Source organism: Idiotropiscis lumnitzeri, chromosome 7 (genome assembly GCF_059441095.1).
Source record: "Idiotropiscis lumnitzeri isolate Australia: NSW breed Sydney's pygmy pipehorse chromosome 7, RoL_Ilum_1.0, whole genome shotgun sequence".
NCBI classification, from domain to species: Eukaryota; Metazoa; Chordata; class Actinopteri; order Syngnathiformes; family Syngnathidae; genus Idiotropiscis; species Idiotropiscis lumnitzeri.
In genome coordinates, this window is record NC_142397.1 from 2808334 (window position 1) to 2825482 (window position 17149).

Consider the following 17149-nt stretch of genomic DNA (forward strand, 5'->3'; position numbering starts at 1 on the left):
TTGACACAAAATTTAATGCCTGTCAGAGGGCACATGATTAAAGCCCGAAAAGTGAACAGAAAGCCATTTGGGGTGAATTCCAAGGCTTGCGCTCTGGCAAATTGCTACTCGGAAATTGGCCCAAAGAAGCCTCAATCCGAAGCGGGCATCAGAGAAAGACGGACGATGTTCAATTGCTTGTTATTACCTTTATGGGATGAATAAAATATCGAAAGTAATGTAAGCTCAAAAGTTTGATCATTTTTGCGGGTTTTGCTTCTTTGGGCTTCAACATTTTTACTTTAATGACTTCACTTGCGTTTTAGCATTTTGGGTGTTTTTGTCAGAGCAGATTTTTATATTGAAGTAGGGACGCTAGTGCAGGAAATTCAGAACTTTTTTTTTTCTTCATGCTTTTGTCGATCTAATGTCTGAAAAGGGCTTTAAAAAAACTGAAAAAAAACAGTCCAAGTATCAAAATTCATTGTGAAATATTTACATCAAAATAAAAATTATTTATTTGAGATTGAAACCATTTTACAGAAGTTACAGTAAGAAATTGTTCCCAAGACAATTTTTTTTTCCCTGTGGAACGGATCTTCAGCTCAAGCGAATTCATGAGAAACTGGAAAAGATGCCGTAACTTCCACTAACAACCCAGGTTAAACTTGTACTATTTCAGCAGACTTCTTTTCTGACAATTACTACTTTCCTAACAGCCAGGCTTTTGGCACCAACTTGTGGCATTATCCAAAAAGAACAACAAAAAAAAATCCCTTAAATACGTTAAAAATGTGAAGTTTTATTCCACGCAAATGAGGCAGAATTCAATTTTTTGCGACCTTGCATTCATAAAAAAAAAAAAATATTGTACAATTTCCCACTGAAATCTTTAGCTAGTGATAATACCTACCCAGGATAAAGAAAAAAAACCTCTGATCCCAGCCTTCATAAATCATTGTTTATTTATAAAAGTGTAAATGCCGACAGCCGTTGCTTGCAGAGGAAGCAACCTCCTACCCGACGTGGAAATGTTACACAATGCGGGACATGGTTCGAATTTCCGCGACGCGCCCGTGCAACTCCTCATTTTTAGGGAGTTTTCTCATCATTCTTCCCACGTCACTCAAAAGCAGCCAAGGCCACCTGACATTCCCGAAATACAGTTTCAGCCCCTCCTCTCCTTCCCGGAGTGCAGTCACGTTTCAGTTTGCTAACGTTTCTTTTTCAAACTCTTGAAATGTTTACACAGTTTCACATGACAACAAAAATATTTGTGCTGATAGTAATAATAAAATATGTTGGTACACCCGTGTACCACAGACGCATTGTACGGTCAACTCATTCCACCCGAGTGAAGTATCGCCTCCATGTTGCTTTGATGAAAGCGTTTACAACAGTGGTTCTCAAACTGGGGCCCGTGGGCCGTAATTTCGAGAGCCGGAAAATTATCTGCAATAAAATGTCGTGTCATTCAATTTGCTGTCTTTGAATGAATTAAGTCAACAAAAATGGAAATCTTCTTAAAACTCATTCACTGCCAGCTCAGATTAAACGAATGGACTTTTTGGCGTCTATATCCGTCAATGGCAGTGAATGAATTCATCTGGATTTTTTTTTTTTTTTTTTAAACAGAAGGCATATTTTTCAAGAATATGGCAGTTTTAAATCATTGACTGCCATTGACGACTAAAGACGTCAAAGATCCATTTTTTTTTTTTTTACTTGGCTGGTTGTGAATGAATTGAGAGATGGTTCGCAAAGTGCGGCACAGGTACTACTAGTTGTGCGCCCGCTCCCTCTAGTGGTACGCAAAAGAATCACAGAATTAAATATTCAGACTGTATTTTTTTTTTTGTTAAGTACTAGTTGAGTTCAGGAGCGTTCTACTCTGGCCCTCGAGGGCACCTATTCTTCCTGATGTTTTTGATGTTCCCCCCCTCCAACACACCAGATTCACATGGTAGTTCTGTTTAATTGATCGATTTATGAGAGGATCCTGCTGAAACTTTTCCCCTGGACCCCAAAAGTTTGAGAACCCCTGCTTTACGGGATGTTTCATCATTTCTATCATTCATAAACAGTAATGTAAAAAAAAAAAAAAAAATGTGAGTGTGAGGCGCGACAGCAGAACATGCACGGCCAGTGTGACGATCGCAATTACGTAAGGTGCATTATTATTCAAAGGCCAAGCACCAGGTGGTGCACAAATGAAAGAGATTTCTGTGCCGATATTGAGATAAGATAATCACATTAAAAAAAAAAAGTTCTCACTTTAAGCTCACAGTGAATGGATTGAATGTAATTTGTGCACCTCCTGGAACTTCCAAAAAAACAAAAAAAACATGAAATTTGCCAAGCATGAGCGGACCCACAAATTAGCCTCAGGACGTCATGACGTCCAACGCACCGAAAGACGACCATTTGGGTCCAAAGTTGCCAAGCTCCAGCGCTCCTTCAAAGTTGAAAACTCTCCTACAAAGTTTGTCGCATCGCATTTTGAACTCTGTACACTTGACAGACGAGCGACGCTAATATGCTAAGAATTTTGAGTTTTCGTCATCGTGTGTGGGCGGGGCATGGCGAGAAACGTTGCCGACTTGCTGTTGTGGAGTTGCGAGGGCTCAGTTCTTTTTGCTGATCTCTGTTTCCACATCAAAAATTTAAAAAAAAATTAAAATCATCAATCACAGTTTGTTGAAGGTAATATTTCAGGGGCAATAAAACGAGTCAAGTGGTTCTCGCGTGTCGTTTTGAGGTCGTAAAAACGTGTCGCAGAAAGACAAATGGGTCTACGTCTTATTAAAAACACATTTGAGGAAGTTTTTTTCCAAATAAAAATAAAAAAAGGAGGTATAGTTGTCATGTTGTAGCTCCTATCCAAGCAGCTAGAAATCACAAAGCTACATGAACCAGTAGTGGACTTTTTCCATGGATACCATGGAGGGAAAAATAAAATAAAAATTAAAGATAGATGACGTAGTTTTCAGGGATTAAACCCGTTTTTCCCTGGTACGTCGCTTGCAGCCATCCAGGTTCGACAGACGGGTACACTGCCAGACAGACAGAAAAGAACACGGATGATGAAGACAAATGTGGGTCAGCGTGTCCTTTCATAAAAGTGGGATCGACTTACATACGACAAACAGACAGACACACATTAAAAAAAAAAAAACATCAAGCGAGGCAAGTTCTTTTGTAGCAGACCGTTCACACACACAAGGCAAATCCTCGTGTTTCACAAGAACGAATAACGATTGAAAGCAAGATGAAATGAAAAGATGAAGCTCAAGGTCGATCCAAATCCGTGGTGTTAATCATTTGTCACGAATGAATTCAATTTTGCAACATCTAATTGTTCAAACCGTTAACATTTAAGGCTCGACTTTCATGCGCAGGGGCGGGTTAGACCGCGTGTTGGTCATTTCGGGCGCTGGTTTGCGCCGATGTGGGGGTGAACACAGCTGACTCCGTTTAACGCCCTCCTTTTTTTGCGGCGATCAAATTTCTCAAATTATCTGAACTAATATTGACTATTATGTGATCACGTTAATAACTATCAATATGCAGCACTATTCCGATCATTTTTTAAGTGGTCAGTTCACAATATCCCAGCTATTTTATTTGATTTTTTTTAAAAAGCAGGCCTGCGTTAGTGACAAATTATCTAAGGCACAAGATGTGTCATAATTCTCATGTCCTACTTTTAACAAAATTATAAATCCCACGGTAAGGTTTCGATGTGAAATATTTCCCAAATTCTCCAGTTGAACTTTTCATGGAAATTTACTGGAACTTTCAGAATAGTGACCAGACATTTCCCACTCCTTTGCAACCTTATTGGTGTTACGTTGTCCACTTTTCCAGTTCCAGTCAGAAGCGGAGCGTAAACAAAACTTCATTGCCGAGCTTGATCAGAGCCGCTCTAAAAATGATGAAGTGCTGCGGGTTCGCTAATGCGGAGCCATAAAAAGCCTTTTGCTAAATGGTGAGCAGCGTTTGTTGTCGCTTTTTTTTTTTTTTTCATATCGGGTTGCAGGCTCTGCTGGACCAGAGAGGCGCAGTGGGGGGGTTAACAGGCCCGGGTGCCTTCCATCACTAGGTTACTGTGACCTGCCTCCCCGCTGCTCGCGGGCCAAGCGGGCTCGTCACGGAAAGGCAATAAAACGTGAAAAAAAAAAAAAGTGCTGTTTGTATTTTTGCAGCGCTCACACTGAAAGCTGGGATGAAGCCAAATGGGTTTAAATGAGCCACTGCAAAACAGATAAGCAACCAGTGCGAGGAAGTAATCAAGTGCAAATAATTATTTACACACACACAGAGAGAGAGAGAGAGAGAGAAAGAGAGCGAAAGAGAGAGAAAGAGAGAGAGAGAAAGAGAGAGAAACAGAGAGAGAGAGAGAGAGAAAGAGAGAGAGAGAAAAAAAGAGAGAGAGAGAGAGAGAGAAAGAGAGAGAGAGAGAGAGAGAAAAAGAGAGAGAGAGAGAAAAAGAGAGAGAGAGAGAGAGAAAGAGAGAGAGAGAGAGAGAGAAAGAGAGAGAGAGAGAGAGAGAGAGAGAGAAAAATAGAGAGAGAGAGAGAGAGAGAGAGAGAGAGCGAAAGAGAAAGAGAAAGAGAGAAACAGAGAGAGAGAGAGAGAAAGAGAGAGAAAGACAGAGAGAGAGAGAGAAAAAGAGAGAGAAAGAGAGAGAGAGAGAAAGAGAGAGAGAGACAGAGAACAGCTAAATGAGAACTCGATTGCCTTCCAACTCATTGTTTCCTTCCTCGCCGATTGTCGTTCTCAGCACGGCTTCCATGACAATAAGTGTCCTGTTTTCTCGTATTCTGCAGTTCGGCCGTATGGTCACGTGTCAGTTAGCCACATTAGCCCGCTAGCATTGGCCGCAAGCCGTTTGCGGCGCTTCTAATGAGCACATAAGGCTCATGTCGTTTGCAATTTGCGTATTGTCGAGTCAGCAAACGTAACGATTGTTACTCCTTGCAAAATTAGTATTTGTTCTTGTGTGCGTGTTGTAGTGTCATTTTGTAGCGCTCACCATTGGAGAAGTTCGCCCCCTGGGGGAAGCTGAGCTCATGGCTGTGTTCGGCCTCACACGAGTAGACGGCTTTGGCATCCCTGTCGGAAGCACACAAGTTATAGGAAGCCTTTTGAGCCTTTATTTGAGATACTTGATATCCAACTCAAGGTCCATGTACGAGTAGATGTTTCGTTCTCACTATTGAGACAATTCAGCGTACGAGTAGAATGACTGCTCAAGTTTATCAACGTTTACTTTGTTATGGCCGACTAGGATGCACTTAAACTACAGTGCAATACTAGTAACACAACTTGGCCTGGTTTGTCTTTCAATTGGGATGTCGCATCAGTTCCACATATTATACTTTCCTATTAGCTGGCGCTTTAGCACCATCTTGTGGCTTCTTACAGCATTACAGAAAGAGCACAAAAAAGAAATTAGTGAGTAGTGGACAAATTCATTACTTCCATTTTTCTTTGGAACATACTGCATCCTCAATTATTTGCGAAAGAAAAAAGTATTTTTAATGTAATGTCCTAAAGTGCCACAAGATGGCGCCAAAGCCCTGGCTAAGTGGAAAGTAGTAACTGGTGTCACGGGAGCATGTTCAAGTGATAGATCTCAATTAAGGGAGTAAAGTCAGCTTCGGGGAGGAATTTTAACCTGAATTGATTTAGAATTTGTCTTATAATGAGGCACGTGTTGTATTTGACAGCTTTGGGAGTGTATGCCGGTTACCTCCCGAGGGTGGCGGCGTGTTCAAAAAGCAGCGTTCTGGCAGCCACCCTGTGAGAGAGAGGCAAGAGGACGCAGAACACCTGAGACATAGCAGAACCACTCGTCTTGAACGGGTTTTCCAGAAAATAATTGAAATTGGCGAATAAAGTCAATTCTATGGAATTTCAGAAAGCGACCAAAAATGGCGATCGTTGACAAAAAAAACATAGCTGCATCATTTGGAGTTCAATATTTTTTTTCCAACCATTTCAAGAAGTGAAATTGGATCATTTTCCACGGCACACCCGATAATCTCTCATTACACAATAATGGTTGATGTGGAAAGTGAAGAGTCTCGGTGACCTTTTTTTTCCCAACTCTGCAAAAAGCACACGCGCTGGCTTTTCACGGCCAGCATTCCTGGTTGTTTGGGCCACGAGTGAAAGGCGGAACGACACAAAGCTGTTTCCTTCCTTTCTCAGGTTTTTTTTTTTTTTAAAGTGAGGCGCCGTCATTTCGACGCTGCACTTGACTCTCGTGTGCCACCGTGACCTGTGAGTCAAGGTGACGGCGAGCTGCGAGGTGGCAGCAGGGGGGCAAAGATGAAATAAGAGGCCATGTGAGTGGTTTCACGCACGCACGCACACACGCGCGCGCGATGACAATACTGTGAAAACTAGAACGTAACCCAAATGAGTGAAAGGAAATGAAAATGTTTTTAGTGCACGCTTGCGCAAAATTATTATTCATGGCCAGCACAAAACTGCTGAACAGCAAATCAACATTAAGTGCAAGAACACATTTAGTGCAAAAATCAACTCACACAAAATGTTAATATTATTGAGGTACTATATTTATCATTCCAAATCCACCCAAAAATTGTTTAGGTTTTTTTAAGATGGAGTAGAGGCCAGTATAAGAACCCGTGTAAATGTAACTAAGCCATGTCTGCCGTCTAGTGGTAAATGGTGATATTACAACTTAAGGCTATACAATGGAACTCCAAAAACCCTAAAAAAAAAACCTAAAATATTGAAAAGAAAAAAATCTGTGAAGGCGCAATTATTTCTAACAATTTTGCTCAAAATTAAGTAATAAACAGAATTCCTAATAATATTATAGTTTATCTTGTTTTTAAGACACTTTTTCTTTTTTTTACGCACACACACGCACACACTTGCACATGCACGAGGGAGGAGGATGCGCGCAGTCTGCTGCTGGGTCACATCAACCTCGAGAATTAAGAGCAGCTCTCCCACCACGGAGCAGATCACATAAATCCTCTCCTCGCTTGCACACGGCCCGGCGACCCGAAGGCGGGAGAAATGTGCCTAACCAGATTGTCCTTATTGTTGTGTAGCTCACGCTAACTCAATGACAAAAAAAAAAAAGAAAGAAAACTCAAGCCAGGGCAGAGCGAAATGCATGAACATTCACTGGACACATTATTAGGTACGCCTGCATATCTCGTAATCCTCCACACGTTGAAATAAAATCACTTATTTATTTTGGGGCAATTTTTTGTTTTTTTTTTGTAACGGAGTGACTTTTGGCAGGTCATGTTGGGGAATCCTAAAAAAACAAATTTTTACCAGAATGCAGATTTTGGTGAGTTTCCTGGCATGTTGAGGCCGCTAATTTCCTTAAATGTCCTTCTTGTATTGTTTTGACTAGCATAAAATTCCAATCTGCTGAAGTCGATTGTGCTGCGCTCGAAAGTCTGACAGTCGTTTGTACTTGCCAAATAGTGAGCCAACACTTTTTCAAAACTGTTATAAGTCCCACAACAATGTTTGTTAAGCACGCACAACCACGATTAAAATATGACGTGACTTTATTGGGCGGACTTACACTGAGCCCGGTCTTTGGTATCCGTTGCTGGCTGAGGCCGCGGCGCCTCGTCGCCGGATCACGAGCTTGGGCGGAAGGTCCGGGTGCTCCGTCGGCTTCAAGTGATCGATGAGATCCAGCGTGGAGAGATTTTGGGCGGACTTGGAGTAGCTCCTTTGGCCTTGAGGGTGAACAAAGAGTGAAAATGAATTATATGATAAGCACGCACCGAACCCGCGCCCATTCATGATTCACCATTCATGAATTTGCCCAATTGAGATATTTTTTTCTGTGGAACTCATCCTCAGCTATTTGTTGATAGCTATTATTCACAGATTTTAATGCTCAGTTCAAGAAGGAATGGACGAGTACCAATACCAGGTATCGATATCGGCTCGATATCGATATAGTTACTTTTCAGGCGACCCCAAAAATGGCATTAAAATTGCATCGTGAAAGAGAGCAAGCCGATTTCAACACTTTCGATTGATCATCGTAACGTAATATGCTTCGGCTACCTGCGACCCTAATGGGGACAACATCTGCAGAATCATGGACGAATGGTTACGGATCACCTTCAGACACACGCAGAGACTTGAGAGAAGTTGCAGCTGTGAGATCCGGCGGTCTGGGTTCAAGGTGCCGTTGATGGGGGGCCTTTTTGGGGGCCACGCCGGTGACGGACGACACGCTGAGGGCGTCTTCCGACTCCACGTCATTCGGCCCGGGCTCCTCCCTCGAGCTGGACTCGGTGCTCCGGGGTCCGCTGGAGCGCAGGGACGCGGCGTCAGGGACATGGAGCCTTGCACTCTTAGCTTTAACGGAGGACGCCGTCTCGGCCTTGGAGGAGCCGTTGTGCTCAGACGAGTGCGAGGACAGAGACTCGGTGCTGCCGATGGGGGTGCTGCCTGAACTGCTGCTGCACGCGTCGCCTATGCAGGGGCCAGAGGGGAGGCACACCAGGCCCTCATTAAAATCGGCAAAATCATTTAAAACTAGGAATTGTTTGCAGACCTGATGATGAGTTTTTTTTTTGTTTTTTTTTAAATGTCTGATGGAAATAAATTGTCAATCATTAATTCAAGTGGATTCAAACATTGATTCATATTCCATTGTTTTAAATAAAAAAAATTAAATAAAATAATAATAAATTAATTAATTAATAAATCAAAACTAATTATGAAGCACATTAATTAAAAAAAACAAGGCACCATACACTATGTATGAGATATTATATAAATAAGTCTAATAATACAGTTAAAAAACAAAAAAATGCTAACAAAACGGAAAAAAACACTACAAAATAAAATGAAAAATAATTAATAACACCAAAATAAACATAATACGAAATCTAAAAAAAAGAAAAAGAAAATTACTAAAACTAATATAAAAACACTAATATAAAAATTACAATGAAAAATCAATGTTAGCAACAACAGCTAAAAATAAAGAAAGATGACAATAAAATGAAAAAGTATGAGTACTTAAATCAAAACAACTGCAACAAGAGTAAGGCGCAAGATGGAAAAATAAATTGTTTTCTGGAGGGGCACTTGAACATTAAATATTGTCCACATTTTATGCAGTGTAACGTCTCTGCTAACTCACCATGTTTAGTTCACACAATTACCTGACTTGAATTAAAAGCCCCTGATTTATAATCTAAAGAAGGCATGCAGTTTGAACAGAAGTGGTCGAAGAAGAGATCCCTGTGGGACGCCACATGTCAAAGCGACTCTTTCACATTCATAACTGCCAATCAAGAAAATTGTGCAGCCATGCAGGTTTGATTTCCTCTTGGTACTCACTTTCCGCGTCAGCCAGGCACAAGGTGGGGGTGTAGAGGCTGCGAGGCTTCCGGGGGCCGCTTGACAGACAAATGGCTCGGCTCCTGCGGGAACCGGGCCGACTTTGAGGCTGAGGCATCGGCACGTTGGGGTCTGGAGCCTGATGGAACATCTGCAAATAAAAATAATCATTTTGAATTCATCTTTGGTTTTTAAATTGAGAAAGTTCACTCTGTGGCACACCTTGTTACAATTCTCAATCAGAATTTCCATCACAATATTCTGGAACTTGATGTTCATCATGGCGGCCACAGTCTCCTCTTGCGAGCGCATCAGCGTGGGCCCGAAAATGACGCCCAGGTTGGACACGGTCATCATGTTGGACTTACTTTGCGTGGACACACTGCGGGTGGAAAACACAACATTCTGTGACTTGCTTTTTACCCAATAACGACACGTATCGTTCCTCTCATCGGGTGTTTTTCATACCAAGTATCACTTTGAAAAATATTTAGCTCTTCAATCATCCATCATCACCAGCCGTAAATTGCAGTGGCGTAGCAGGACCAAGTATTAATACAAATATATTAACTCATTCACGACCAGCCCAGAAAAAAAAAATGGATTTTGACGTATTTATCCGTCAATGGTATTGAATGCATTAAAAAAAAAAGGTATCTTTAATATTATTGAAGGCCGCCGTAACATTCTGAACACTTAGAACATTTAATTCGGTGATTCATCACATACCACTAGAGGGAGCATGCGGAATCACTGCCCTCATCGAATGTTTCCCAACGTTCATTGCGCCAAGGCAGGTGCATTTTTTTTTATTATTTGCAATAAATAATAACTTGCAGATCAATCAAGTAAAATTGAATACTGACATGACGAGATGTTTGATGAGCATCTCCAGCATCTCTTTGTTCCTCTCAGGCAGCTTGTGGACCAAAGAATGGACAGCACACACGCGGTAGTTCTGGTCGTCAGATTCTGAGAAGGAAATGTTTTAAAAATCAATGACAGCTTGTTAAAGATGATATATTACTGAAAGAAAATTTTTTTTCAATTGTTCTTGTGCAAAAAGTCGGTTTTGGAGAGTGCCTGCCCATACGTTAAGCGCCTTGGCGGTGAAGTGCTGCCTCCAAGAGTGAAAATACAACTCACGGTGCCTTTGTGTTGGCTTACTTGGGCTTTTTCAGTGCACGTACGAGGAGCCACCACCAAGCTCCGCCCTTAGTCGATTGATTGAGATTTTAGCTTCTTTTTTTTTTTGGTCCCAACTTTCATTTTATGAACTTACTGACAGCCATGATGAATTCTTTATGCAGCTTGAAGGTCATTAGCGGCTCAGACAGACACCTGGAGATTTAAAAAAAAAAAAAAAAAAAAAGAGGCATTGCTTGTCATTCATTTCCAAATCGTGGCAGCCGCTTCATCTTGTGCGAGTCGGCCGCCTGGCTCGATGACTAACAGCTGGGTCGTCAGTCTGCGACAGACGTTCTGACGCTAAATGGTGATTCGTGGCGGATGAGGACGGGGCGAGCTGACCTGAGGTAATTCTTCAGGCCGCTGGTGATGGTCTTGTTGTCCCACGTTTCGGGATCCAGGTCCATATCGGCGGGCGCTTTGGATGCTTTGAGAAACATGCAGTGGACATGAATGACGCCGCCGACGACAGTTTCACGCAACCTGGTGGCCGTGTTGGCTATAAACGTAACCTAAACCTGACTTAAGAACTAAAATTAAAAAAATATTTTCATTAATAAAAAAAATTCAAATGTAATTTTTTTTACAAAAAAGAAAAATAACTGAAATTACATCTTACTTTTATAAACTATCTAATGCTCTTTGTTTTCTTTTTTTTGTCAATTAATATCATACATGACATTTTGCGGTTCATTTCAATACATTTATTTGAGAAATAACTAAAACTAATTCTAAAAGTAATACAAAAGCAAAATACAAATTAATCAAATGAATAAGCTTGTTCTAAAAACAAATTAAAAATAACTGAATGAAGTCAAACCGGAATAAAAACAAACTTTAATGAAAAATCCAAAATTATTCAGTTGTGGTGAGTTTCGGTTTGTCCCAAAACGAATCACTCGCTGGACACACGGTGATAAAATTCTAACTTTTTGACGGTGAGGCAGACGGGCAAACCGCTAGATCACCGTGCTGCTTAGTCAAATCCTGTTGCGCCCAAATAGTGCAACCATTCGTCCATTATCTGTTCCGCATCTCCTCATGAGGGTCGCGGGCGTGCTGGAACCTATCCCAGCCGTCCGTTTTCGCGCAGAGCCCGGGATTGAACCCCACACCTCTAAACTGTGACGCTAACCAGACGCCACCGCGCCGCCCCCAAAAAGTGCAATCGGATAAAAGAGCCTCCCCATGGTAACTTACAAAATACCGTCGCCATCAGCTTCTGCACTTTGGAGTTGACGCCTCCGATCCTGTACAGCCCCATGGTATTTATGCCTGCGTGCAAGAGCAACACCATGAGGTCAGATTCTGGATTATTTGCGGTGGCTTGGAGCACGCCTCACCTCTGCTCTCCACCAGGTCGATGCACTTCCTCACAAAGTTAAAGCCCGCCTCGTTAAGGAACGCTGGGAGACAACAGGAAGAGCAGCGTGGAGACATTTGTGCGTATCAGCCGTCATTTAATAATGCGCTAAAAACACAACTTTATCCGCAAAATAACTTTTCTTGTCTAAAAAGTATGAATTCCGTACCGTAACAATTTAACAGTTTCTCGAAAAGAGTTAATTTTTTAACTCCTTTGGAATTGAAGGGAACACTTGGTATAAGATTAGGAGTCAGTCTTTTATTTTCGTGTGGAAATAATACAGTAGCAACTAATCCAAAAAGCTGTTTCATCAATTCCATGACAATAATGACACTGAGCTACGATGTCCATTTTGGTATTTCGCTGTACCAAATGTTGTGACAAGTAAATTATTATGATGAGGCATTGGCAAAACAGAACCTTTTAGCAAAAAAGTGTACAAGGGAATGGGGGAGATTTAATGTCACACTTACTCTCTTCTTTCTTGCTCAGGATCGTAGGAAGGTTGTAAATCTAGACAATTACAAACAAAGCAAAGCAAAACATTCATTTCAACATGTTTATCATTGAACAGCGGCGACTTTTTTTTTTTCTAAATCCAGCCGACCGTCGTCACTTCTTTCTAAAAAATGAGTAATTCAATATTTTTTTTTATCATTATTGTTTGTAAATGTATTTCTCGTAAAAAGTAAAAGTATACCAGTAAAAAAAAAAAAAAAATGTTACGCTATTCATTTTAAAAATGCATTCATGTAAATGATTGGTTAATTTTTAATTAAAATCCCCAAAAATTACAAAACGAATGTCAACGCAATAGAATTAAAATGGGGGAAAAAAATCATTTTATTATTAAAATGTGCTATACCACATTAATACTATTCCGAGGATTCATACGGAATACTGATGCGTTTAAAACTTATAAAATTCCCTTTAACAGCACGACAAAAAAAATTGTGAACAAAAACTTACGTAAAGTCACGAGAATTAATTATCATTCTATTATTAAATTGGATTGTTTAGAAATTTTACCTCCACATTTTAACTGTTTTTTATATAGATCAGATTTTTTGTTATATGGTCAATTGGTCAGTCTTCAAAATGTCATTTTAGAGCACAAAAGTTTAGTGTAAGTAAGGTATTATTTATGGCGCAGGTTGTAGTTTCTAGCAACAGACACAAGAGGGAGTCAGTGGCACATGATAGAGTATGAAAGCATTTTTTTTTTTTTTTTTGTGCATTCAGTGTGCAGGTTTGTCGTTGGTCCCGATGGGATTCCTTACCGGCTCTTTGCCATCCATGGCCTCCAGCCACAGCCTCCTGTTGGACTCGGAGAGCGCCTGCAGCGTCATGACCCCATGCCTGGGTGGGAGGCAAAAAATAAATAAATAAAAAATGCTGGTTTCGGTATGAAGTCATTGCCTCAGGGCAGTTTCCAGTTGCAGTGGTCCCAGTTAAAGGGCCAGTTTGAGCAAATACCAGCTTGCCGGTGCTTCACATTCGATGCTTAATTGATTGAAAGCTGCATAATGCCAGCGTGATTCACCACTGCACACCCAGCATGCATGCGCTTTTTCATCACCTCATCAGCGCGTCGCGTCACACAAAAGCGCTTGGATGAATTGATTGAGAGGCGTGGTAATTTGTTTTCGCAAGTACTGTAACCGCCATCAGCAAGAAGCATGAAGGCCTACGGTGCGAAGAGAAACCAAATTAAAAAAAAAAAAAAAAAAGCGGCAATCTTATGAGACTTAAAGAATTAATTCGTCATTTTCTAGACAAGAATCAGTAATAATATGAGGGCAAAGTTTGATCCTTTAAGAAGAAGTGGTAATTTTACAAGAATCATGACATATTTTTATACATTTGAATTTTCCCCAACATGAAAAAAAGAATAAAATTAAGGGAATAAATTACGGGATAATTATTATTTTTTATTTATTAAATAAAAAACAAGAATACTTAAAATAAGCCTCACATTTTTAAAAGAATAATGTATGCCAAGAATAAAGATTTACTTTCTCTCCTTTTTTTTTCCAAAAATATAATCTTATCCAGGCAAGATTATGACCCTATTTCATCTACAAAAAAAATAAAAAATACAACAATATTCTCCAACCATTATAACTTTTTTTTCCCCTTGAGAAAATATGGTTCTCCCTGGTAAGATTACAACTTTATCCTTAAAATTTTTTTTAAAAAAACAAACAAAAAAAACAACTATTTTTATTCAATTTATGACTTCCTTCCCCCTTTAAAAAATGTGATTTCATTCTTCAAAGGCTGATTTTTTTTTTCCCCTTCAACTATTTTCCTGTAGTAGATGCTGTGTATATTCTTTAAATTTTCATTCACGAGTGAGTTAACTCATTCACTGCCAGCCCAGGTAAAACCAATGTACTTTTTGACGTCTATATCCGTCAATGGCAACGAATGAATTAAGTTCAACTGCTTTCAAATGACAGGCGTCAAGTTTAATCTGATCAATCAAAGTCAAAATTGGATGATTTGATAAAAATCACAGCAAAATGCACATTTAAGCATACGCATATTTTGTCCCAGCGAGGCAGCAAACGAGGCAGAAACGAGAAGAAGGTGTGAATCACACGTAAGCGGCACACACACACACACACACACACACACACACACACACACACACACACACGCGCACACACACGCATGCACATGCGATGAGGGTCCGCTCACGTACCGGACTTTATAGAACAACCGAAGCGGCCTGAAAAGTGTTCCGCGGCAGACGCCATTTCTACATGGACATGAAGACACAAGGAGAAGAAGAAGAAGAAGAAAAAAAAAAAGAAGGACTGGGAATGGGTTTCAAACGTCGAGGTTACAGTAATCCCCCACATATTCACGGTTCACCGCTTCTCTGAAAAACGCACCTATTTGTGGTTTTTGGGTTCTTCCTAAAACACCTTATTATGCTAAAAAAAAAAAATGTCCAAATGGGAATTGGTAGCAAGGAAGTATGGTGTTTGTTTTTGTTTGTTAGTTGTTTTAAACGAGTACTTGCATAGTCGAGTCTCGACTTTGTTTTGTGAGCCAAAATTTGACGCATGAGTGACCTCAAAAAACGCTTATGATGCTGTAATGCCCTCACATCTGGACAAGGAGAGCCACAGTGAGTTTTTTTTTTTTTTTTTTTTTAGCCCTTTGGTAAACCGTACAGTCAAAAATACAAAATGAGGACACTCGCAAGAAGGCCGCAACTCACGTCCAGAACCTCAAACGCTGACCAACCCGACCCCAGTTCTCGATGTCACTCATTCGACACAGATACTACAGTGCGCACATTAATGACAAATTTACAAAACAAATGTATTTACGTCTCTCTTTTATGTTGGTGTTGGGGGCCAAGTTAAGCTTGGGTTGTTAGCGGAAATTCGTCACATGTCCGTTTGCATGCACCTTTCTCCGTCTCAATCCGTCACGAATAGCGAGGGGGAATACTGTCGATGCAACAAAGAGGTGTGAGGGGGATTCATGCCAGACTCAAAGGGGGATGAAAACATGGAAGCCTTCCAGGATGTTAATGGAAGCCGAACAACGTCGGTATGTGGACATGTAGAGGCTCTGCCGGGACGCACTGGCTTCATTTGATGGAACACAAAACATCTCACGTGCACTTCAATTGAGCTCTTTCTTGAGCCTTGAATACATATAAAGAGTCAGATTTTTAAAAAGCTAGAAACGTTTTGACTTTTTTTTTTTTTAAGACATCTTAAGCAATTTCCAATGAAGTGACAGACCTTTCCACCACCTCAATGTCAAAGCAAAAGCGCTTGTCGATGGAGTCCGTTTTCCTCCGGATGCATGACTTGAGCTTGAACATCTCGGCCTGGTTGACGACCAGACCATTCTAAAAGATAAAAGGTAATTAAAAAAAAACAGCCCCGAATGATTCAATAATAAATCTAAAATGCTCCTGGTTATTTATATATATATATATATATATATATATATATATAAATAAATACATTCAGAAGGCCCACGAGGAAGAAAAATAAATTGTAAAAGTTGCACATCAATATAAAAGAATAATTACCAACCATAGAATAAGTAAGGATAAGCAATCTGAAAAATCAATCATCTGAAAAACAAAACAAAAAAAAAAAAAAATGCTAAAATTAAAAGAAAATAATGGGGAGAGCAATTTACCTGTTTGTTGGCTGATTTATTGTCAGTGTTGCTCATTGTAAACGTTTTGCTGCTTTTCTCATATGTGCAGTAGTGCCTTGCCCAAGTGCAGCCCAGAGGACCTAGAACACGACAAGAAAATTTGAAACTCAGCTTACATCACCTTGATAGAGAAATACTTGAACTCATGTATGAAAAAAATAAAATGAAATGAAACGGCTAACGGATGTTTTAATCGCACCGAAAGTGCAAGACACCATTTATTTTTTCTTAAAAAATACTTTCCACTTTCCGAGTTTTTCAGGGACTAGAGGAGGAGAGATACCTTGACTCACGAGTTTAATTCCTGCTTCGTGCTTGTAAATCAATTTCCTCATATACCAAATTCATTTATCCAATTGGAATGAATTGAAATGTAATTAATCCGTTCCAACCTCAGTAAAAATACAGCGATTATTTTTTGATAAACAAGAAAAATAGCTCTGAACTTGCGTGAGCCCGTATGAGCTTTTGAGGCTCCACAAACAACTAAAATTTCCTACTTTGAGTTTCTTAACTGTAACAATTGAGCGACACCTCCGCCTTTGCGCGTGGTCACTCACGTTTCTCCTGCACATACAAGAAGCCCTCCATGCTCCACCGGCCCGGAGCTTTGTAGTCCTGGTCGGCAGACCTGATCCTCCTCATCAGCTTCTCCACTTCCTGCTTGGTGCTCACGAAGTTATTGCGCGTCTGCGTGAGGAGAAGCGCATGTTTGTTGCAATCTTCCTCATTGCAGCCAACATCGTGTTGTTTTCTCTCTCTCTCTGTCTCTCTCTCTGTCTCTCTCTCTCTCTCTCTCTCACTCTCTCACTCTCACTCTCTCTCTCTCACTCTCACTCTCACTCTCACTCTCACTCTCTCTCACTCTCTCTCTCTCTCTCTCTCTCTCTCTCTCTCTCTCTCACTCTCTCTCACATCAAAAAAATAAATGCATTTGTTCAACTTTGTTGGGTGCCACCGGTGCAGACTGCAGCGTGTGATCCGGCGTGGCGCAGCGAGATGCTGATGCAGACTTGCAGTGCTATCAGAGCCCTCAGCCTTGCGGGG

General features: G+C 40.6%; 1 protein-coding gene across 3 annotated transcripts in view; it reads right to left on the reverse strand.

Moving 5' to 3' along the window:
• Window positions 1-918: 918 nt before the first annotated feature.
• Window positions 919-17149, reverse strand: part of arhgap42b (Rho GTPase activating protein 42b) — a 60230-nt gene continuing 43999 nt past the window's right edge. Inside the window, exons 8-25 of one of the 3 annotated variants that reach the window (XM_088300975.1) lie at window positions 16663-16792; window positions 16082-16182; window positions 15673-15782; window positions 14613-14669; window positions 13186-13264; window positions 12379-12418; window positions 11883-11945; window positions 11740-11814; window positions 10882-10966; window positions 10634-10692; window positions 10218-10323; window positions 9574-9733; window positions 9352-9502; window positions 8119-8475; window positions 7565-7724; window positions 5735-5782; window positions 5015-5094; window positions 919-3032 (exon numbers count right to left, since the gene is read on the reverse strand). In XM_088300975.1, coding sequence (XP_088157101.1) covers window positions 2944-3032; window positions 5015-5094; window positions 5735-5782; window positions 7565-7724; window positions 8119-8475; window positions 9352-9502; window positions 9574-9733; window positions 10218-10323; window positions 10634-10692; window positions 10882-10966; window positions 11740-11814; window positions 11883-11945; window positions 12379-12418; window positions 13186-13264; window positions 14613-14669; window positions 15673-15782; window positions 16082-16182; window positions 16663-16792 — 1950 coding nt within the window. In that variant the 3' untranslated portion in view covers window positions 919-2943. Of the gene's footprint in view, window positions 3033-5014; window positions 5095-5734; window positions 5783-7564; window positions 7725-8118; window positions 8487-9350; window positions 9503-9573; window positions 9734-10217; window positions 10324-10633; window positions 10693-10881; window positions 10967-11739; window positions 11815-11882; window positions 11946-12378; window positions 12419-13185; window positions 13265-14612; window positions 14670-15672; window positions 15783-16081; window positions 16183-16662; window positions 16793-17149 lie in introns of all 3 variants that reach the window. The other 2 variants (XM_088300972.1, XM_088300974.1) reach the window with 2 other exon arrangements.